The sequence below is a fragment of the Megascapheus bottae genome, chromosome 30, assembly GCF_031878675.1.
Source record: "Megascapheus bottae isolate mThoBot1 chromosome 30, mThoBot2.hap1, whole genome shotgun sequence".
In the NCBI taxonomy this organism is placed as follows: domain Eukaryota; kingdom Metazoa; phylum Chordata; class Mammalia; order Rodentia; family Geomyidae; genus Megascapheus; species Megascapheus bottae.
The window spans coordinates 7,410,229-7,434,584 of NC_143538.1; the positions used below are offsets into that span (position 1 = coordinate 7,410,229).

Below are 24,356 nucleotides of genomic sequence, written 5' to 3' on the forward strand. Positions count from 1 at the left end.
TCAAAACTAAGAGCAGATTGTTTTCTCAGCTACTTGTACAGCCATCAGAAACAACCCAGTGATGGAAAGCTACACCACTGTCTGCAGAGCCACAAACACCAAGCAACCTGGGAGCGATTGGCCTTCATCTCAGTCCCTGTCTGTAGAAGCTAGCTTGTTCAATGACACTTCCATGTGACTAATTCAGACATCGTATTTTCTAAAATAATTACTTTATGGAGAAAGGGGGAAGTCGATATGGGTTAGGAAAACAAGTTTCAGGAGTCTCAGTCAAATACAGCAACAGCTCAAGGCTTCTGAAGCTCCACAATAAATACTTGATGACAGCTCGGATGTTACCTGAACTCACCCAAAGTCTCCTTTACACAGAACTCACAGTCCCACAAAAGGGTGAGCCTAGAGCTCTGTGCAGGCTTTCTCCTTCAACTCTTATCACACCCAAGGAAAGCTTTTCCTTCTTTAAAAAAAAGTCTCTCTTTCCCATTATTTTTTTTTCCACATAAAGTAGACCCTCTTAGCTGCAGTCTCACTTTCTGAGGTGTTAGTTACTTGTGGTATAATACTAAATGGGGAAAATTTCCAGAATTAATCAAGCCACTCCTTTTGAAGAAATTTAATTGCAGTATATGCTATCATTGATCTGTCTCCCAGTTGATTGTGTTGCTAATCTTTTTTTTAATTGTGTATTATTTTCGGGATAATGTATAGAGGGGTTACGGTTATATTCATCAGGTAAGAATGCATGAGGGAAAAGGCCTGTACATCTCATGACATATAGGAAACAGAGAGAAATAGCTGGGCCCAGCTCCTATCATCTCCTTTAAGGACTTGTCCCCAGTAGCCTAACATTCTCCCACCAGGCCCCACCTCTTAAAAGCTCTACCACAATCTGGTACAATCCACTACAATCTGGGGAGCAAGCCTTTGAAGGAAGGATAGTCAAGATCTCCTAATTAGTAGGGCAACATCTTGCTCCATGCATGGCCTGTTTCAGGTTTGTCTTCTGTCCTCATGGTACACTGGAGTGACCTTTACTTGTCATTTACAGCAGAATACCCAAGCGAGCAGGCCTGGGAGAGCTCCAAACACAGGGACCAGGCCAAGTTTCAGGAGATCCAAAGTCAGGGCTCACATGTTAGCATTAGACTGGCCACGGTGAGGTCTTCATCAAGCTCCCCTCGTGAGGCTTCAGATTCTTACCCGTGACGTCATGATGATGTAGTAAACTTGGCCACCAGTTTATGCCGAGCTATATACTCAGCAACCATTAGGCACGTGGCTGCCTTTATTCCTATTTTATTTTACTTTCTTAGACTGACTTTCTTTTTATTTTTTTAGAGTAATTTCTTTTTTTCTTTGCCTTTTTAATTTTTGGTCTACATATACAAACATATATATATATATAAAGCGTGAATCATTTTCTCAAGCTTTATACTTATTCATTTAGTAACTACTTATTGCAGACCTACTGTGTGCTACTATCATTGCTAGCAAGGATTAGCAAGCAGCAGAACACAAGGCCCACGATTCAAAGGAAAAAGCTGAGAGAGCAAAATGCGGCAGTCCTAGGGTAGCAGCTCTCACAGAAGGATATGCAAAGCACAGCAGTGTCCAGAGGTGGAGGGGGGCGGATTGAATGGCCCTAGGGGGAAGTTACACTGCAGTTTTATGGAAAGGAAATCACAGGGTCATATTTAGGGTAACAATTTTCCCTTCTCTCTCATAGAAAACTGTCACGTTTTGTTTTCTTTAAGGGGAATGTCTTCATGGATGACAATGACATCCTATTTTAAATCGTGTGGTTACCCTCAGTTACAAAGCCCAAATTAATCAGTCCCATTATCCTGGATGAATCCGAGGAATGCAGCTCAGAAAAGTCAGAACACATTACTAATCACTCCAAAGTCAAACCACCAATCTCTCATGATGGTGTTTGCCTGCCACTGTCTTCTCTGCCAGAGCTCAGTTTTTTAAAGATATTCACGGGGCCAGCTCCTATGTTCTCCTCATGGCTCCTGAGAGAAGTGATTGCATGAGACACGAATGAACCCCTGCCAAAGCTGAGAGAGGAGCAGGGAACCACAAACCTCGTTTGTGTGAAGAATGCCCTTTGTGAGGTATCTTGCTCTGCATGCCAACTAGAGATGTTGGAATAACACTGGACCATTTTTAGTCCTGCAAAGGGTTCTGAGTTGTCCTCCCCGGGTGAGCACAGGTGATTTACAGCCCCAGGAATGCTGTCAGTTGGGTGAAACGCTTGATTTGTGGAAGCCAGCTTAAGTTGGTCCACTAATCTGCCACTCCAGCAGGTACCCTGTCTCCTGTCCCGAGTGTGGTGTTTGCGGCAGTCTGGGCCATGGTGTTCTTTGCAAAGTTCCCAGGTGCCATCATTGCTTGTTTTTTTTTTCTGAGCTTCTGTGCATAGCTCTCCTTAGCTGCTTAAGCACAGACAAGCACCCTAGACAGTCCTACACACTCCTGGGCTAGCAATGGGAGGTGAATGGACAGAATTCTCATTTGAATGTCCTTTAGGGAAAGGACACTGCCCTCATCTGTAGTGTGCATAACCAATTACCCCTACATTTAGCAGCATAACCCAGCACAAATGTATCATCCCACCATTTCTGTGGGTCAGCCTATCAAGGTGGAAATTGAGGAACCAAGCGACTGTATCCTCATCTAGTGTCTCTTAAGGGAGGGTCTGCTTCTAGCTTATTCCTTGCCAATGAATGTGTGTGGTTCCATTTTCTTGTTAGTTACTGTCTGGAGAAACTCTAGACTAGAGACTGACTGAGAGGCCCAGCGGTGAGACTCAGCACTCACACACAGGAGACACGACACAGATACTTCTACATGAGCAGCGAGGGGTAACAGAAGCCTAGAATTTTTTTTCCAGGTGCAGGAAAGCTGCCCATCCAGATAGGGCATCACCTGGGCATACCATACAACTGGGGACCCCAGAAAGCAGTCTTCTCTCAGTTTTATACCCCAGGAAAACAGTTATTGCTGGGCTAGGGCACTGAAGGTATGCTATTCTAGGAGGAAATCACACAGACACCTGTTCTGGTCAAATCCCTTCTTATTGCAGGATGCTGTATTGAAGCACACTTAATCTTGGCTATTATAAAGGGGAGATCTGTCTGTCTGTCTGTGTTTGTCTGTCAAGCTATCTTACACTACTCCTTGCCATGTAGTTTGCTTCCTGTATGAAAACTTACTTCTTCCAACCCAGCTAGAGAATCTCTTTCTTCCCTCCTGTCTCTCCTCCCACTTATATGGTCTACTCTGCTCTCTCCAAATCCCTTGACCCCCCCTTCTCTAATCTGTGAACTCTTTTTTTCCATATATTTTTATTGTAATTAATAGAAGGGTTACATTACATTCGCCAGATGGAAGGTGCATTACTTCACATATGTTGATACCCTTTCTCATGTCTTGGTCCCCATTTCCCTTCCCCCACCCCACCCTCATCTTGTTTTCCCCCCTTTCTGAACTCTTTTTTTTTTAGAATAAAATAATATTTATTTTGTCCATGAGAAATGCTATACTTTTTATGTTGCATGATTTCAAGGAGAACATGAGTTGGTTTGCTTAGTTCACTTCAAACCCAGCTGACTTTTCCCTCTCCCCTAACTTCTGAGCATCTGGGAGCTGATCCTTGTCTTCCAACAGAGTTTATCCAGTTAGATCAAGACAATCTCCACTTTGGTAAGCTACTTACATTGTCCTTCTTTGGCCCTGCACTGTAACCTAATTATTTTTTTAAAAAATCGCATCATACGTGTGCACTGACACGTGCGCGTGCGCACACACACACACACACTAGAGGGGAATTACACCGAGGTGAACCCCAGAGGATGTAGATTTGAGGAACCCACTGTGAAAGTCTGCCTGCCAGAAGCATTGTAGTCTTTACTGGGTACCAATTCTGCTATGCTAAGAACCCTAGAGTGAGATCAAATGGTTAGATCTGTTCTGACCAAGGGAAATTTCCCCAGTTTCCTGATGTGTCCCTTTTAACCATTTCATTGCAATGGTGTATTACCGAATGCTGTGGTTAGAGATGGAGCGTGTATTTGTGTTAAATTCTATTCCTGGTGATTTCAAATCTCAAGCTCCATGTGGGAAAATATGGTAGAGCAACACAGCTCATTGCATGAATGCTAGCAAGGAGAGACAAGGAAGGAGAGAGGAGGAGGAGAGGAAGAGGAAGAGGAGGAGGAGAAAAGGGAGGGGAGGAGGAGCAGGTGAAGAAAGAAGAGGAAGAGAGAAAAGGAGAGAGAAGGAGGAAGGAAGGAAAAGAGGAGGAGGAGGAAGAAAAAGGAGAAGGGAAAGGAGAGAGAGAGAGGGAGAGAGAGAGAGAGGGAGAGGGAGAGAGAGAGGGAGAGAGAGAGAGAGGGAGAGAGAAAGAGAGAGAGAGAGAGAGGACAGAGAGAGAGAGAGAGAGAGAGAGAGATTGAGTACCTGTGCACACTGGCCTATTCCATCCTGGTCCCCAGTCTATGAGATGTTATAGCACCCACATTCAGGATGGGTAAGCTCCCCCTTTAGTTAGTCCTGTATGGATTAACTGTCACATACAACAGATAAAATTAACCATCATAGGGCCAGGAGTTTGGCCTAGTGGTAGAGTGCTTGCCTAGCATGCAAGAAGACCTGGGTTTGATTCCTTGGTACCACATACATAGAAAAAAGCCAGAAGTGGTGCTGAGGCTGAAGTGGTAGAGCTCTAGCCTTGAGAAAGTCCAGGGACAGTGCTCAGACCCTGAGCCCAAGCCCAGGACTGGCAAAAAATATAACCACTACAAATTCATTATTGCCAGCTTGACACCCAAATATATGCCAATCTGGTCCCTTCCCCCAAGGCTCCTGTCCATCTCACATTGCCAAAAGTATTTAGTCCATCTCCATGAGTGCCCGATCTTCATGGTTCCAACACTGTCCAAAAGTCTCCTTTGAGACTCCAGATAGACTCTGGGCTATTAGGCCCCATAAAATCAGAAACGTACAAGATAGAACGGCCCAGAGTAAAGATTTCCCATTCCAAAAGGGAGGACTAGGATAATAGAAAGGAAGGACCAGACCTCAGCTAAGACTGAACATCAGCAGGGAAGATTTTACACGCTGTAGCTCCAGGTCTGCCCCAGGACAGACACATGATGCTGTGATGTGGGCTCAAGAAGTCCTGGGCAGCCCAAACCCTACAGCTTTGTCCCTTATAGCCCACAAGGCCTCTCTCAGGCTGACTTCCTGTGGTCAAACAGATCTGACCACAGACCACAGTCCTTCCACCTGTGCCTCCAGTGTAGCTGAGATTATAGATGTGCACACCACTCCTAACTTGTTTGTTGAGGATAGAATCTCACTATCATTTCCCCCAAGCTAGTCTTTAACTGTGATTATCCCAATTTCCCTCTCCCAGGTCGTTAAGATTACAGGCATGTGCCACGAGGCCAAGTTCCTTGATTTCTTTTTAATGGCCCTAATTTCTTCAGCAGGCACGCTTCCTTGTCCTCAACTATACACACGTTTCTTTTCTAAAGAAAATTGCAAGCTTTCTAAACTTTCTATTCTTCTCCTCCCCTACCCCCACCCCACTTCAGAATTCTCACCATAACCCTGGTTTAAAGCAGTCTGCAAAATACCCATGTGACAGCCTGCCTTGAAATCTCCTCAGTCAAATTAATTAAACCAACGCCTTTAAACTGAACTTCTCACAAAGTTGGAGGGCCCAGGCAAAAAGAAGTACTTTTGTTACCATGTAAATGAATAATCTTTCACCCAGTTCTCAATGGAGCCCTTCTTTCCATTTGAAAACTCATGAGCAGTCATTATCCTCATTTCTGTCTCCCATCTGGTCTTCTGAGTTCTCACCAGAGTCATCCCTTAACTTCTGTGTACAGTAGTATCCTAGGGATTCCCTTGGCCCCATCTCCAGACTTTTCCAAATTCCTCCCACAAGTTCCAGAGGACTAAGAATCACTGTGAGAGTTTGGCCTAGTGGTAGAGTGCTTGCCTAGCATGCAAGAAAACTTGGGTTCGATTCCTTGGCACCACATACATAGAAAAAAGCTGGAAGTGGCGCTATGGCTCAAGGGTAGAGCTCTAGCCTTGGGAAAAGTCCAAGGACAGTGCTCAGGTCCTGAGTTCAGGCCCTATTACTAGCAAAAACAAAAAAGGAACCACATGTTCAGAATTAGTCACAACATCCCCACTTTTCTTAGTTATCTGTCTCATCAGTGGACAGAATGCAGCATGCTTACCCTAAAAAGGACCTTGGCATACTCAGACATTGATAGTTCATGTCTGTAATTCTAGCTTCTCAGGAGGCTAAGACCTGGAAGACTGAAGTTCAGATCCATCCCATACAGAAAAGTCTTCATTTCCAGTTAACTATCAAAAAGCAGGGCCAGAGATATGGTTCAAGTGGTAGAACACCAACTGAGCAAACAAGCTGAGCCACCTCAAGGCCCTTAGTTAAGCCCTAGTACTTTATTTAACACAGAAGTTTGGATCTGTTATAGCAAAATTACATATCTGATGCTTTCAGTGCCTCTTGAATATTAGAGAATGTTCATTGAAACTCTATTAGAGTGGTACTAAATTACCCTTCATTTTCAGAATCAAGGACTGAGACCAGGAAAGGTTAAATAATTTATACAAGAAGAACAAACTAAGAAGGGGTAGAACTGAGACTTGGGCCAAGTTCTTTAGCTCCAGAGTCTCAGTGTTTACCCATGTACACTTAACTGGTAGGCAACCCAGATTCTGCAGGGGTAAGTTTTCCAAAGCCCACTTAATGGATGAATAATTCATTCTGTCCTCCTTAACAACTTGAAACAACTAGCCATTATTGCATGGTGCTCTGACTTGAGGATAATTAGGTCTACCTCATTTGTGGAAAGGGTAGTGATTGATTAGCATGTCTGCCATGGAAAGTTTGGTGATATATTAATGATGCCTGCCATGAGTGACAAGAGAATAGTATGTAATGCTGTGGGAGAAATCTTGACGAGTTTTGGGCTCTGTGACTCTGGAGAATTTTAATGTCAGTAACCAAAAAGTAGAAATCCCAACTTAATTTATAGATGCACAGGGGTGAAAATCCAGCCAAACTAGTAACTGCATCCATTAGATTCCCCCAAAGTGTGTTTCACCAAATTCAACCAATCTTTTAACTGAATCAAGACAAATGAGTTAATTTACACAGAAATTGTCACTGGACCAGAATAGAATGGCTTCATTCTCTTAAAGCTGTGGACTAAACCCACACAGTGTTCTCTTCATCTTGAACCTTTTCAAATCTACAGAAAAGCTGAAAGGTTAGTACCCCCACATCCTACATCAAGAATTGGCAATTTTCTTGACACTTCATTTATCTTTTTATATGTATGAGGGAAGAGCTAGATATAGATCAACAGACATATATAGACACACACCAGTGCATTTTTCTGAACTACTTGGATGCTTATTGCAGACACTTCACTCCCTGAAGCATCTGTCTCCTAAAAATAAAGACATTCTCCAAAATATTATTACTCTTCAGAAAATTAGTACTACTTTAGCAAAGCTAGCTAATACCTAGTCTATATTCAATTGGCACTTACAGTTATTTTATTTCCAAAGCCCAGACATGTATTGTATTTAGTCATTATGTCTCTTTGGAAGAACACAACTGTGCTGGCAGCATGAAGCCTTGAGTTCAAATCTCAGTACCTCTAGAAAGAAAATGGGGAAGGAAAGAAGAAAGCAAGCAAGCAAGCAAGGAAAAGCACCTCTATTTTAAAGCAAATAAAATTTTTTTTGCCAGTCCTGGGCTTGCTTAGGACCTGAGCACTGTCCTTAGACTTTCTCAAGGCTAGAGCTCTACCACTTGAGCCTCAGCACCACTTCCAGCTTTTTTCTATGTATGTGGTACCGAGGAATCGAACCCAGGTCTTCATGCATGCTAGGCAAGCACTTTAACCACTAGGCCAAACTCCCGGCCCCAAAGCAAATTAATTTTTGTAGTAATAGTTATTTGTCTTGAGCAATGGATCTTATTCTTTTCTTCTTCTTTCCCTTTTTTGCTTCTTCACTTCTTCCCTTCCTCTTATCCTTTTACATTGCTGTGATGGAACCAGGGGCCTGATGCATTGGTTGTTTATTAACAAGTGCCCCTTACAGCTATACCTGAAGCTCCATAGCCCATTCTTGAATGACCCAACACAGATAATTCATCGCTCCCTAACTCAGGTCCAGACTTAGGAACCGCAGGAGCCTGGCTTACCTGTGGATATTGGTGTCAGGAACAAGGAGAGGCCTGAGCCATGGCCTTGCCAGCCTATCTGCACACCATATAGGGATTCGAAGGGAAAGATCCTGCTGCACCTGAACACTGAAAATGGAGAAATTCAGACCAGGGGAGAAGCAGAGCCAGATGGGGAAGAAATAAAGATTGGGGAGGAAGTGAAAAGACATGGGAGAGAAACAGATAGTATGGTGTTGAGGTGCTTGTGTGGTGTGATATTATATACCCTCTCCCCAGAAAGGAACAAAAAATCCTCACCTCCCTTCTGCGTTTGGAGGTGGAAGAAGCAAAGGCAGAGCCCTCTAGAACTCAGAAGCAGAGGAATAAGCATCATGAATCGTGTATGCCTTTCAACATCGGGGAGAATCGTCGCTATGTATTGTGTGTATAATGTATTTTTCGCTATTGTCTTCCGGTGATAGCATGAAAACATTACTGAGTTCAAATTGGTAGTACTTTTAGCAAAGGCAGAATGAGAATGAAATGGGGGCGGTGAGGGGGGGAGGGAGGTGAGGTACATGGAGGGAACTTGAACTTGATCTTCACTGCTTCTGTAGTTTAGTTATGCTCCCTCTCCCAGCTTTGAAAGGAAAAGATGAGAGAGGAAGACATCCATCAGGTTCTGAGTGATGGGTAAATTGGTGTTGGTGCCTCATACAATTTTCATGGGAAAGAAAATAGAATGAGAGGAACAAGGAAGAGAGGAGGAGGAGGAGGAAGAGAAGAGAAAATGGGGGGGGAGAGAGGAGAAAGACAGTGGCAGAGAGAAAATATCTGATCCTTTGGAAGCTTGGTGGGAAAATGGGAAAGAATATGACCTCACACACTTACATTTGGGCCTTGTTCCCGTTTGGTTCAATTGGATGAATGAGCAATACCTTCCTAGCAGTTGTCACTACACACCCCCTTCTCACATCTCCCAGGTGATGGAGCTCAGTCATGCCAGTCCCCATCGAAGACACTGATGTCACATGGATGGTGACAGACCCGTCAATGTTCATTCCATGGGGTCAGGGAAGGGGACTGGCTCCATCAGCAAACATGAGAGAGGAAAGCCATGGCTTTGGATGAACCATCAGGTCTGCCGCATAAATGCAAACCATTTGCCTGCACGCATGCCCTCCCCACTCCTTCCCACCAAGCCCTACCCCTGCTCCCCTTGGCTGTTGTCAGAAGTGGCTCCAATTCAGTTCACAGGATGAATGAGGATGAATGAGGTGAGTGTGCCAGGCTCTCAGGCATTCCAGACACTGATGGGTTTTATGTCTTTGTAAGCAAGAATCTTGTCATCTTCTTTTACTTTGTGGCGATGTAATTTTAATATCTCCCAGCCAGGATGTTTATAAAAAGACATCTTAAAAGTCAGGTGAGACAGGTTGCTATTTCACAGCCCAGAGAAAGAGAAGGTACTGAGTGATTGCATGTTATTTCTGATTATGTCTCCAACAGGCCATCCGGTGGTACTGTTAATTAAGGCTCTTAATTGCATTTCTCATTTAGCTTTTAAATAAGGTGATTTGCAGGTGGTAAGAATATACCAATTGTTAGCATACACATTAGCATCTTTATATCATTTTAATTTCGTAACATTCATTTTAATACATTTCATCTAGACTTAAGGGCATAGCTACTTTATGTCAATAGCACCACTTCACATTAAACCAGAATTACTAAATATTAACCATTTTTTTAAAAGCACTGGGGAGCAGGTAGAAGTCCAAGTTAAACAAAGCATTAACAAGGTTTAGTATAATAAACTTTGGCAACATGGTGAGTTATTGAGGCAATAATTCATTGGTTCTAACTGACTCTACACTAAGTACATTTTGAGAGTCAATCTGCAAGTATTGCTTCCAGTATTTACACTTCATCTTTCACAATTTCTACTCTGAAAGCAGTTAACACTTTTCTTTTCTTTTTTTTTTTTTTTTTTTTTTTTGCCAGTCCTGGGCTTGAGCTCAGGGTCTGAGCACTATCCTTGGACTTTCTCAAGGCTAGAGCTCTACCACTTGAGCCTCAGCACCACTTCTGGCTTTTCATCTATGTATGTGGTACAGAGGAATCGAACCCGGGTCTTCATGCATGCTAGGCAAGCACTTTAACCACTAGGCCAAACTCCCGGCCCACAGTTAACACTTTTCATCAATAATTCTTTCCTGGTGCTGGTGGCTCACGCCTGTACTTCCAGCTACTCAGGAGGCTGAGATCTGATAATCATAGTTCAAAGCCTACATGATTCCATGTAGGAAAAGTCCATGAGACTCTGTAACAAATTACTTAGAAAAGTCAGAAATGGTGCTGTGGTTCAAGCGGTAGAGCACTAGTTTTGAACAAAAGAAGCTCAGAGACAGCATCCCTGAGTTCAAGCCCCATTACCAGCATACACACACACACACACACACACACACACACACACACACACACACACACACACACACACAAATTTATTAACAGCTATATGGTTCCTTATTTGGTAGCTCTTTAATTTCTTTTCATTTGAATTTTATATTTTCAGCATTCAGATGCTGAATGTTTTATCTTAGAGCATACTCAAGTCATTTTTAATGCTGCTATTATATTTTCATTGCTATTCCCACACATCCATTGCTAGTATTTAGAAATATAATTCGTGTGTGTGTGTGTGTGTGTGTGTATTCTGTGACTTTTACAAGATAACATTATTATTACTATAAGTTTATTGTTTCCTTCTGATTTTCTATATAAACCATCATGTCATCTTCAAATAAGAATAATGTTATTTCTTCCTTTCCAATCTGCATTAGAGTTTTGTTCTGTTTGGGTTTTTTGTTGTTTTGGTTTTTATTTATGTCACCGACTAAGACTTCTAGCATTCATAATAATGAGAGTGGTCATCCTCCCTGTCTCCAAATTCTCTCATTATTAAGATGTTAGCTGTACTGCTTTTGTCGATATTCTTTATCAAGTTGAGGCAAATTCTTTCTAATCTCAGAATGATTGGGTTTGGGGAGGAAGGGGCGGGATAGGGAGGACGGCCATCTCAGGGCCACAGCACTCTCTCTCTGCCTTCTTTTGCCCAAGGCAAACACTCTACCACTTGCGCCTCAGCCCTCCTTCCACCTTTTTGATAGTGCATTGGAGATACAAGTCTCACAGACTTTTCTGCCTGGACCAAACTCAAACCTGAATCAGATCTTAGCCTCCTAAGTGCCTCAAAGGACAGGTGACCTAGAGGTACCCACTCTAATCTTAGTTTTATGGGAATTTTAAATCATGGATGAGCATCATATTTTCCAATACTTTTCCCTCCTTATTTTGATTGTTATGTTTTCCTGCTGCAGTTCATTAATATGATGTGATTTTAATTGGTTGAATTTCAAATATGGAGCCACCCCTGTATCCATGGATACAATTAAAATCACATCATGATATACTTTTTTTGTAATACTGTTTTCTAGAGGCGATTGGATGGGGTTTGGGGCTACCTTGTTCTGTTTTGTTTTATTTGAAATGGGGTCATTGCTATGTAGTCTAGGCTAGCCTTGAGCTCTCAATCCTCTTATCTCCACCTCCTAAGTGCTTGGTTTGCACATATGTCCCATATAATCCCACTAAAATTGGTTTTTGAGTATTAACTTTTGTGTAGCCCTTTGAATGGCAGTTCTAGGTATTCTGTTTCCTAGATCTACCTCATCCACATCTACTGGTGTGGACATTTACCTATCTTTTTGCGTCTCATAATACAGTTATCTTAAATATTTACTCAACAGACTAAGATATACAGACAGAGTTATAAATATTGCTCCTATCAGGTACCATTTAGAGAACAAAGAGGTGAAAGACCTGTCCATCCTCTTGATCTTTACTGGAGAAAGCATAAGCTCGACCTCCTCACTGAGGTTCACCAATGCATGCGGTTACCAGCAGATCACACACCCGGCCACACACAGCCTTTTCTGGGCTGCTGTTCTAAAGTGAGCTTCTGTTCCAGGTCGCCTGAACTGGTGGTCCACTCTTTGTACGAGCTGTAAACGGCTTCTTCCTCTGGCCACGACAGGGGATGGAAACTGCCTTCTACATGCTGCTTCACTGGGTAAGTGCCAGAGCATGGCGGGGCTTAACACCCAGCCACAGGCTAGCAAGTCCCAATGTCACCGTCATCTGGAATAGAACCTACAGTCGTGGCCCTTCGGGTCAAGCATGTGACTAGACTAGTGGAGAAACAATTCAAACAAGAAAAGCCCCTGTCTTGAGAGATACAGGCCTTGAGCGGGAGCCAAACAAGTGGAAATTAGAGAAAATCTCCTGGAGCATCCAACAGGACTTCCAGAGGAAGTCCTGTACTGAGGCTTGAAAAAATTGAAAAGAGAAAAGAATTATTCCAGGCAGGGAAACCATACAAAGGAAAGAGGCAGGAATCCACAATGCATTGAGACAGGCTGAGCAAGGCTGGGAAACTTGGGGCCACCATAGTAAGAGCAGTCTACAATGAACTTGAACTAGTGCATATAGACTGGTATAGGTGCCACTTGGGTAAATCCCAGGAGACTGGACACAGTCAAAAGATACAAAAGATACGTCCCTCCCCCAACTTTCCCCACCAGAGACATGTGCTTTGGGATCATAAATATCCATTCCAGCAGATAGCTTTAGTGTTTTTTTTTAATATAGTCACTGCCCGTGTAAGGGTTATGAATTTATTTTTTCTGTTTATCTGATAGGTACATTTCTGGAGTATTAATAATAATCCTTTCTGGAGAAAATTTGGCTAAGATTTTGCAAAGAATTGATTGATATGGATGACAGTTATTAGGCAGTATGGAAAGAACTCAAGGTCATAGTGACCTTCTGGGAATTCACTCACCCTTTCTAGGCCCCAGCTTTACATGCACGAGGCTACATGTATTTTGAAAGCAAGTCTGGATTTGTACCAGAGGCCCTGGTATCAGGCCAGTTGCTCCCCATCAATTCTGGAGATTAGTCTCTGTCACTCAAGAGACTGTAGTTTTTGTTGGTCAGTCTCCCTTCCCAAGTAAATGTAGCTTTAATGAGCACTGTGATCAAACCAAGCCCAAACCCCTGTTTAGATCTGTAGTGAAGCCCACTCAACAAGAGATAGGCTGAGATGAGACCCAGTGTAGCTTGGAAGAAAATACCTGAGGGTCATGCAAGGGCTGAGAGAGGCTCCGAGGAAACTGGAAACCAGAAGCGATGAATTTTCCATGAGCCTGACTATAGTGATGACAAATACAGCTGAGCACAAGGGCTGCCAGGTCCTTTTCTTTCTTTCTTTCTCTTTCTTTCTTTCTTTCTTTCTTTCTTTCTTTTTTTCTTTCTTTCTTTCTTTTGCCAGTCCTAGGGCTCGAACTCAGGGCCGGAGCACTGTTCGTTGGCTTTCTTAAGGCTAGTGCTCTATCCTTGAGCCACAAAGCGACTTCTGGTTTTTTCTGTGTATGTGGTATCAAGGAATCTAACCCAAGGCTTTATGCATGCTAGGTGAGGATTCTACCACTAGGCCACACTCCTGGCCCCTGCCAGGTCCTTTTCTAAGAATGCAAGAAAAAAAGGAAGGAAGGAAGAAAGGAAGGAAGGAAGGAAGGAGAGAGGGAGGGAGGGAGGGAGGAAAGAAGGAAGGAAGGAAGGAAGGAAAGAAGGAAGGAAGGAAGGAAGGAAGGAAGGAAGGAAGGAAGGAAGGAAGGAAGGAAGGGAAGGGAAGGGAAGGAAGGAAGGAAGGGAAGGGAAGGAAGGAAGGAAGAGAGGTGCCAGTGGCTCAGGGGCTCATGCCTAGAATCTGAGCTATTCAGGAGGCAGAGATCTGAAGATCGCAATTCAAAGCCAGCCGGAGACTTATCTCCAGTTAGCCACCGGACAAACGGGCTCAAAGTGGCAGAGTGCTAGTTTTAAGTGAAAAAGCTCAGGGGCAGTGCCCAGGCCAAAGCTCCACAACCAACAAAAGAAACCAAGGAACGAAGCAAGGGAGGGACAATTAAACTTATACCTCATAGGCCATTGATTTTGTTATCCCACCACCTGTTGAGCAGCCCTAATCTCAAAATCCGAAATCTGACTTTTTTTTTTTTTGAGCACCGACCAAACCCTGCAGATATGGAATTCCAGGCCACAAAATTATTTTATTCACACAATTATTAAAATATAAATCACCTTCAGGCTTTGTGTGTAATGTTTCTAAAAACCAAATGTATTTCCTGCTTAGACTTCGGTCCTGTACCCAAGATCTCTCATTATATATGTGTAAATCTGAACAAATCTAAAACCCAAACAGTTGGCCCTAAACATTTGAGATAAGGGATACTCAGCCTTTACTAACATTCTGTGCTGGTGTAGCTAAACCCCATGGATCCAGGATTATCCCTGATGACAGTAGCCATTCTGGCTCTAGCCACCTTTCCCTTTTGCCTTTTTTGAGCATGTTAAATAGGCCCCTCTCTAGACAGAGTCTATCCACCAGCCTCAGTTTCCTGAGGTGGCAGCTGGGCTCCTTCCTTCCTCCACTGCCACCTTTGTTTTGCTCTGGTGTCTCCACCCATTCATTCCGTAACAGTGACACCCACTGCTCTGTCTTCCTCTGCTTCCTCTCTCTTTAAGGTGCTGACATTGTACATCATGTGCTCATTTCATGGCTGCCTCCACACTCTCTTACACTGTGTGTTCTGCCTATTCCCAGCACCGTAGATGCATGGATGGATACATGGAGGCATGTATAGATGGATAGATAAGTGGATGGATGGCGGATGGATAGATGGACGCATGCCTGCACGGGTATGTGGATAGATGATAGACGGATGGCGGATGCATGGATGGATGTGTAAGTGAATGGACGATTAGTTGATGGATGGATGCATGGATAAATAAATGGCTGATGGATGGATGAATTTCCCTCATTCTTTTTTCCTCTTGGTTGCAACTCTCTTCAGTGCTTCTCCCATTGGTTGCATTTCTTGACCACATCTGAGCTGTGCAGAACCTTTATTCAGAGATGATCTATTTATATTTTTAATATGCAGCACAAGGAGCCCCTCTCCCTGAAAGGCAGGCTCCCTCTCCTGGTCCAGATGGGTGCAGCTGTATCCACTGATGCAGTGTTTCTCAGCCTTAGAGATTCGGGCATGAGATCCACAGTCACTGGAGGAAGCCAGGATATTGGTGGCCACACTGGAATAGAACATTACATGAAATCATGTTATCGACTTGTCCCCAGAGGCAGTCTTGTCACCCCAGCCCAGGACCTGGATGGAGAACATTGTGTCTCTCAAAGCAATCTTGCACAGCAAGGGAGGGTAGCCACAAGTCTCAGTGCCAAGCAGTCGTCTTCTTGTCTGATACTGTTCTGCTAGGAGAGGGATTTACTGCCTCACTGGCCTGCCTGGGGTGGGGGGGAGCTGCAAGCTAGCAATGAGACCTGAACAGCTCATCAAGCCTAGGAGAACTCTGTGTACAGATATGGCAGGCCTGACAGGGCCAGGCTTGTCCATTGTTCATATCCCCTCCTCTTTTTCCCCCCGTCTTGTTCCCTCATGGCCTCTGGCTGCAGGGATGTGGGGCTTCCATGACCGGGATCTGGTTTTGCGGAAAGCTCTGTACACCATGATGAGGACAGGCGCTGAGCGGGAAGCCCTGAAGCGGAGGTGGAGGTGGCAGCAGACACAACAGAACAAGGAGGTTGGTGCCCACTGGCCTGGCTGGAGTCCGGGATCCTTGTCGGGTGCAGTCTCTGGCCGCAGTGGTGTCCAGAGCTTGGCCCCACCGTCCAGGTCTTGTCTTTAGAACAGCTTCTGAGATTCTCAAGGCCTTTCTCCACTAAAGCCCATCCATAATAGATGGGTCACCTGGGTCTGCACGGGACTTACTTATCTTTAGATCAGTGCAGGTGACCCACTGAGCCTCCCCTGGAAGGGAGAGAGAGGGGAGGGTGAGGGTGCATAGCCTTCCCCTGAGCCGACGGCCCTGTGTGTCAGTCAGGGCTGGTGTACACGGAGGAGGAGTGGGAGCGAGAGTGGACTGAACTACTGAAGCTGGCATCCAGTGAGCCACGAACACACTTCAGCAAGAACGGAGGCACTGGAGGGGGGTAAGCGCCACCCCCACACCCCTCCCCAAAGGACACCTCCAACTTCCAGACACCCAGAGCTTACCACAGCGATGACAGAGGAGGTGTAAGAACACGGTAACCACCCCCCCCCACCCCGCAGCCAAGGTATAGAAGACAGCAAGATTGTAGATTTCAAACATACAGACATGCCTTTTTATTAGCATTGTGAGATCTTCTTGTTTGCTTATTTGGTGTGTGTGTGTGTGTGTGTGTGTCAGAGCTGGGACTTGAACTCAGGGCCTGGGCAGCATCCCTTAGCTTTATCACTGAAGGCTAGCCCTCTACCACTTGAACCACAGCCTCCCTTCTGGCTTGTTAGTGGTTCCTTGGAGATACGAGTCTCATAAACATTTCTGTCCAGCCTAGCTTCAAATTGTGATCCTTAGATCTCAGCCTCCCTGAATTGTTGAGATTACAGGCATGAGCCACTACTGCCCAGAGACACTGTGCCATTTTCATACATTCTTATGTCAAGTGTGAGATTCTGAACAAGGTGACAGCATAATGCAGGACAAACCTGCCCACTCTCCACATGCACTTGTGCCTACACTGCCACTGCACAAACCAGGCCCTGAACACTACCTGCTGGGTTTGAGTTTTCCCCTATTTATTATAATATGGGACTTCAAGTCACAATGGAAACAGCAGCCCAGCATTGCCCAGAGGCCATTCTTCATATCCCTAGCCAAAAAAAAAAAAAAAGTAATAATAAGACTCTGCACTTTTAGGAGTGATTTGGTCCTGCAGACTCAGCTGGACTATTGTAATACAGAAGCAGAGCAGGGTGGCCACAGAGCCTTTAGCCATAGCAGTTCCAGGGTGTGGCCTGTGATTTGTGCTGTTTTGAATCAGCCAAGATGTCACTTCCAGAGGATGCTGGAAGGTAAAGGGGGAGCAACACACCAAAAGGAAGGAGTGTTTGGTCTGCCAAACGCCAGGAGGTGTGGCCATTGACACCTGGAGACAAACAGGCTGGCCCTATCTGCTGGATCGCAACTAGAAGACAAGGTCTCCCGAGAGGTGTGAGTGCAGGGAGGGGAGGGTCTGTGCAGACAGATTGCACATGCAGGGCCACTTCCTTCCTCCAGCTCTCACCCTAGCCCTCTCTCTGCCCGAGTCCTCAATCCCTCTCCAGCCCATCCCGACTTAGAATAGAGCTGAGGAGCTGGGACTTGACGTTCACCACGGGTAGGTAGATGGCGGGTTCACTGGCCTTGGTTGGCATGGCTGCTCAGTAATATGGAGACAGAATCCTGAGGAAAATGAGTCCTCTCTGTTTCCTCCATCCCCTTCCAGTCTGGACCAGTGATAGCCTTGATCTGCTTTGTTCCCTAGCGTGGACAACTCTGAGGACCCTGTGTATGAGAGCCTGGAGGAGTTCCACGTGTTTGTCTTGGCCCATATACTAAGACGTCCCATTGTCGTCGTGGCAGACACGATGCTGAGGGACTCGGGTGGAGAAGGTAAGACAGTTCCTCTTCAAAAGCAGTGAGCAGCCGGGAGCGCGGCCTAATAGGAGAGCACTTGCCTAGTGTGCATGAAGCCCTGGGTTTGATTCCTCCATACCACATACACCCAAAAAGCCAGAAGTGGTGCTGTGGCTCAAGTGTGAGAGCTCTAGCCTTGAGAAAGTCCAAGGACAGTGCTCAAGCCCCATGACTGGCAAAAAAAAACAAAAACAAAAAGAGTCCCATGGGCTTTTCAGCCCAGGCTGACTTCGAAACAAGATCCTCAGGTCTCAGCCTCCTGAGTAGCTAGGATGACAGACAGACAGACATGAGCCCCAGGCCAGCACACGTACAGTTTTGTTAGCACGCATTTTCAGTGAACCCTAGGAAAAGACACAGGTCCCAGAAATTATGGGTTTCCAGGCAGGGCATCGGTGCACTTCAGTGCACTGTCGTCTTGGATCACAGCATTATCCCCACCATGAGTTTCTGTGTCAGTCTCAGAGCAGCTGGCCAACCAGGGGTCGGTTGCCATGGAAACTCCTTGGCTTTCACACTGTTTCCCTTCTCACCCCCTCACCTCTGTCTCTGTTGGCAGCATTTGCACCCATTCCATTCGGAGGGATCTACCTGCCCTTGGAGGTACCCCCAAACAGATGCCACTGCTCACCACTGGTCCTGGCCTACGATCAAGCACATTTCTCAGCCCTCGTGTCCATGGAGCAGAGAGACCAGCAACGAGAACAAGGTAGGCCAGCTCCCCAGAGGCAGGAATGTCGGGGACAGGTGGGGCAGGGGGTAGGATTCAGCCAGCAGCCTCGAGGTACACACTTGTGTAAATCCTGTCCACCCAGCAGTTATGGGTTTGGCATGAAATGACTCTGTGTGTGCAAAATATTTTCTCTATAAATAACAGCATCCATGATAAGGTTTCAAGTACCAAACAGATGGCTCCTGTATTGTCTCACTGGCCCACATTTTTCCTTTACAAGTGTAGATGTTTTAGCTGAATTTGTCCTCCAGACCCCTGGCAGAGTTCTGCCCACCCTTAGATTTGGAGCTAGTTAAATAGTCCTGTAGTTTCTGCTCTCTGGTGAGTTTAAAGACAAGCTGTGAATTTTCCTTGTAACAGCTTTTTATGTCCAAATTTAGAAAAAAAAACCACTCGTTCCTTTTGAGAAAATAAGAATTCAAATTGTGTCCAAGCTAGTTTGAAAGAGAACTTTAAAAAAAAAAAGGAAAGAAAAAAAAAAAGGCAAGAAACTCCTGTCAGCATCTGCTATTCTTGACAGTTGCCACCAGGGGGCAGCCTGCCATGTGGCTCTACCTCTCACTGGGGGAGGCCAGGTTTGCAACAGGGAATTTTCAGCTTGCACCAGACATGTGCCACATAACCAATGCTCGGGAGAAAAGCCTCTTTGCTCCCTAGCTTGCCCCCTCCCTAGTACAGGTTCTTGGAACTCTTCAACTGGCAAACAACTTCCCCTCTGCAGTGGTTAGAAGGCTTTGTGAGAAATTTTGTTTTGGTCAACCTGGGGCTTGAACTCAGGGCCTGGGCACTGTGCCTGAGCCTTTTCACTCAAGGCTAGCACTGTGAGCCACAGAACCACTTCTGGTTTTCTGGTGGTCAATTGGAGATAAGAATTACGCAGACTTTCCTGCCCGGGCTGTCTTCAAACCATGATCCTCAGATCTCAGCCTCCCAAATTGAGCTAGTGGTATCCAGATCTTTGTGCATTTTTGTTTTCATTGCTCTGTGTGTGTGTGTGTGTGTGTGTGTGTGTGTGTGTGTGTGTGTGTGTGTGTGTGTGTGTCTGTCTGTCTGTCTGTCTGTCTGTCCTAGAACTTGAATTCAGGGCCTAGACACTGTCCCTGCTTTTGTGCTCAAGGTCAGAGCTCTACCTCTTGAATCACTATCCACTTCTGGCTTTTTGATAATTAATTGGAAATAAGATTCTCACAGACTTTCCTGCCTGGACTGGCTTCAAATCTCAGTCTTTAGATTTCCTGAGTAGGCTGTATTGCAGGCAGGAGCCACCAGTACCCGGCTTTGTTTTATCCTCTGAGTGTAATCAATTTCAAATAGATATCTCTAGCCCCTTGCCCAGGACCTGATCTGTGCCCCTAGTCTGTGCCCTGGCAATATCTGACCTGGGAAGTAGCCAGGAACCTTAGAGGTGGCAGGCATTAAGCACCTGAAGGTGTCTCACAGGGAGACAAAAGCAGCACCTCAGTTCCAACCTAGCTATGGAGGATCCGAATTCCCTTGAGCCTCTTGAATAGAGAGATGAGAAAGATGGGGGCCCAGAGATGCCCTAGTTTATCTGGAGCCAATCAAAACTGTCATTACTTCATACAAAAGAGACTGGGCTCTAACGCTGACGGTCTATTACCAGTGTTCCCAGATGGGATCCAAGCCCCACGCCCGCCATCCTTGTCACCAGCGGTTTCTCTAGGCAGCACAGATGGAGCAGGGGAGGATGGGAGTGTGTCATCAACCCTCCCCACACCCACCACCTTCCCACATCAGAGCCCAGGGGTACAGCTGGGCAAATGTTCGCTCCAGAGGCTAGGAAGGGAGGGGAGGTCATCAGAGCTCCACCCCCCAAAATGAGGACCACATTGTGCACACACAGGGGGGGAGGGGGAGGAACTGCCCCTAAAGGTTATTTATTGTCTAGCACGGTATTTGCCAAAACTGCCTGATTTTTTTTTTCAGAGTGATGAGAGATGTGTGTTCAAATCGTCATTCTTGGGTCTTCATCCTGGACGCTCTGATTAGTCCTCACACGGGGAGGGGAAGGGGGCAGGTTTGGGGGAACTGTGCTGATCTAGCATGTGAGCCACAGTGATGGTGACAGAGAAGGAAAGCCTCTGCCACCCCCCCCCCACACACACACCCCATGAGTGGAAAGCCAGGCCAAGCCCTCCATGTGTGTAAATAGTGACTCACAGAACCATGAGACAGACTCCTGGACATCACTCAAGGGCAGCCTGCCCCTGAGCTGGCCCTACAGGCTTCTCTGGGTGTGTCCGGCCCCAGAGAAGAGTGGCCACATCAAGGCAGAACCCAGGAGGCAAACTGGAGTGGCCACTGGCCTCCCCCAACCAGGTAGATGAACTGAAAACTATATTTGGGGTGAAGATTATTTGTACCATTTCTCTTTAGTGGCAGCAGAGGGCAGCATCGAGTCAAGCATGCCAATGTCTTAGCAGAAAAGCCAGTGCTGGGAATTCTTACCTTGGCCAGGGGGGAGGCTAAGTGGAGCCCTGAAAGAGGCGATCCAGAGGGTAGTGTGGGGGGTTGTGCTTCCTACTTCTTCCTGCTCACTACTGACAACGCCCTCAGAAGGAGTCCGTGGGACTTTAAGGTTTCTCTGGGTCCCACATCTGCTCAGGAGCTCCCAGCAGACACCTGTGAACACCCCTCCCCCTTCCTTCCCTGGGGCTCCTGACTCCCTGGCATTTGGAAGTGTTTGTTACACCCTCATCTGTTTCCAGCACAGCCGGGTTTCCTCTTGGCTGGTGGCTGCCTGGTTCCCAGCACTGATGCCCTGAGGAGAGGAGCCCAGTGCATGCCCCCCCACACACACACACACCTTAGAAATGACAGGGGCAGGGCCAGGAGATTGGCCTAGTGGTGACAGAGTGCTAGCTTAGGCATGCACAAAGATGGAGGTTCAATTCCTTGGCACCACATACACAGAGAAAAAAAGCTGGAAGTGGTGCTGAGGCTCAAGTGGTAGAGCTCTAGCCTTGAGAAAGTCCAAGGACAGTGCTCAGACCCTGAGCTCAAGCCCAGGACTGGCAAAAAAAAGAAAAGAAAAGAAAAGAAAAGGAAAGGAAGAAAGAAAGAAAGAAAGAAAGAAAGAAAGAAAGAAAGAAAGAAAAGGAGGGAGGAAAGGAAAAGAAAGGGAGGCCTTTTCCCCAGTGACCCAGCAAAATGCTGGAAGTGGGGGTGTACTCAAACAATAGAATAGAGCACTAGCCTTGAGAATAACAACAACAACACCACACACACACACACACACACACACACACACACATACGCACACACATATAAAATCTGGGATAGTACCTAGGCCCTGAGTTCAAGCCCTACTACCAACACACACATGCGCGCGCTCTTGCGCACACACACAGAGTTTTAACAACCATTTTGGAAACCTACAGCCCGTGTCCATTGGGTGTATGGATTGGGTGGCCTGGCTTCGGGCTGCCTCCCCTGCTGTCCTGGCTCGGCATCTCCGCGGCCCCCAGGCCCCGGGCGGGCCGAGGGCACCACGCGCCTCTCCTCTCTTGCAGCCGTGATTCCCCTGACGGATTCAGAACACAAGCTGCTACCCCTGCACTTCGCGGTGGACCCGGGGAAGGACTGGGAGTGGGGGAAAGACGACAACGACAACGCCAGGCTGGCGCAGTAAGAGCTCCCCAAACCCCAGCCCCGGGAGGAGGGAGAGGGAGGAGGGAGGAGGGCGGGCGGCCCGAGGCTCCCCGGACGCCCCTGCTCCCCGGCTGTCCGGGGCCAGCTCCGGCCTTTTCACTCAATCTTCTCTTACACCAGCTTCATCCTGTCGCTAGAAGCCAAGCTGAACCTTCTCCACAGCTACATGAACGTGACGTGGGTTCGGATCCCCTCGGAGACCCGGGTGAGACTCGCGTGCGCCCAGACCCAACCCAGCAACCGGGCTGGTGGCGGCTCAGCGCCAGCCTGGCCGCCGTGCGTCCTTTCAGGGCCCCCCCATCCCCATCCACACACACACACACACAAGGACACCCCAAGTCCAGGTGTGGCCAACGCCCCTCTGGTCCTTTCTGGGAACTTGTATGGGGACCTGGTGCGTAAATGCGCATGTGGAGACGTGTGGATGCGCTCACGCAAGCTAGGGGATGATGATGATGATGATGATGATGATGATGATGATGATGATGATGATGATGGTGATGATGATGCCCTCTTATTTTATACAGGATAGGAATAAACATGCCCACTCAGAAAACACACCGTAGGCAAGTCACAACACAAAGCAATCGCTGCCGAGATCGGAACACGCTGTGCTACTGGCGGCGGGGGGGGGGGGGGAATTCATTATAAACGGTGGGGGGGCTGAGGGAGGGGCCCCTTGGCAAAGCCTGGCCTCCGAGAGCGCCAGCCTGAAGCGCTCCCTCCTCCCGCCCAGCCCCGGGGCTCCTGGGTAGAGCTGGCGGGGTGTGGTGCGGAGAGGGATCCGTTTTAAGTAGGGATCCGATGCCTCTGAGCTCTCTGCAGGGAAATGCCAAGGAGAAGGATTTGTAAAAGGTGCTGGGGGCTTGGCGGGGGGGGGGGGGGAGGGGGGCTCAGACCCAGTGGTGAAGTGAGCGAGCAGAGCCGGGTGTGCGGCTCCGAGTGCCCTCCTCCTCCTCCTCCTCCTCCTCCTCCTCCTCCTCCTCCCGGCCCCAGCCCCCTAGGGCTCTCTCACCGCCGCTGCCAAGGGCACGGGTGAGAGTCCTGAGGTTCCCGCCTGTCCCGCTAGCTCCTCGGGTTGGAGGTTCAAAGCCAGCCCTAGGCAGCCAAGTCCGGAAGACTGTGTGACCCTGGTCTCCAATTAACCACCAACAAAGCCAAACGGGGAACTGGGATTCATGAGTGGTGGAGTGCCAGCCCTGAGCCCGAAAAGGCCCAGGGACAGCGCCCAGGCCGAGTGCAAACCCCGGTGGTGGCACAGAAAATATCATCATCATCATCATCATCATCATCATCATCATCGGAACGGGATGGAATACAGTCGAATGCCCGGAGCACTCCCGGGTGCCAGGAGGTTCTCTTGGCCAGAGGGGCGGCGGCGGCGGCACTGGACCTAAAAGCAGCGGGCAGGGCGCTCGGCCAAGCCGGGCTGAGTGCAGAGTTCTCAGCAGACAGACCACCCCGGCCCGGGCCTCGCCAGCCCCGGGGCCCTGCAATCCGCAGTCCACCGTTCCCTCCGTGCCACCCCCCCCCCCGCCCAGGCCTGCGCCCCGCCAGCGCGCCCCCTCCACTCCTCTGGGTGTGTGGTGAACCTCGCCTCAGGCCTGACCACTCCATCCGACCCCTGCCGGGCCCTTCCTCCAAGCTCTTCCTTTCCAGACTGAGAAAGCCAGACAGGCCCGCGCCCGTGGAGCCCCTGCGGTGCCTGGGGGCGCGGCGGGGTGGGGGGGAAGCGGGGACGGGACGCCCGGGTTCCCAGCCCGCCCTCCCGCCTCCGCCCCCCTCACCCCGCCCCCGGCGCGGCCCTGCCTTCTTCTGATTGGCTGACCCTCGTCAGAGGGTGCCCTGCCAGGGGGAGGGAGCGAGACACTGGCTCACCTAGCGGCCGGCTCCGGGTCCGAGAGGGATCTGGGGGCCTGAGTCTGGTCCTGACTTTCCCCCTCGGGCGTCCCCGGGCTGCGGGGACCAGTCCGAGGGCAAGGGGCGCCACCCAGGCTCGGCCACTAGATGGCGCTGCCGGCGAGTCCCCGGCGGAGCCCCCGCCAGCGCGCGCGCGCCCATCTCTCCAGAAAGCGCGGCGGAACG

At 47.7% G+C, this 24,356-nt stretch overlaps 1 protein-coding gene across 3 annotated transcripts in view; it reads left to right on the forward strand.

Moving 5' to 3' along the window:
• Otud7a (OTU deubiquitinase 7A) overlaps nucleotides 1-24,356 on the forward strand; it is a 136,905-nt gene that overhangs the window by 110,522 nt on the left and 2,027 nt on the right. For all 3 annotated transcript variants that reach the window (XM_090321762.1, XM_090321760.1, XM_090321761.1), the window contains 7 exons: nucleotides 12,261-12,362; nucleotides 15,822-15,949; nucleotides 16,246-16,358; nucleotides 17,715-17,842; nucleotides 18,426-18,575; nucleotides 22,133-22,247; nucleotides 22,392-22,476. In XM_090321762.1, the coding sequence (XP_090177888.1) occupies nucleotides 12,261-12,362; nucleotides 15,822-15,949; nucleotides 16,246-16,358; nucleotides 17,715-17,842; nucleotides 18,426-18,575; nucleotides 22,133-22,247; nucleotides 22,392-22,476 (821 nt within the window). The remainder of the gene's footprint in view (nucleotides 1-12,260; nucleotides 12,363-15,821; nucleotides 15,950-16,245; nucleotides 16,359-17,714; nucleotides 17,843-18,425; nucleotides 18,576-22,132; nucleotides 22,248-22,391; nucleotides 22,477-24,356) is intronic.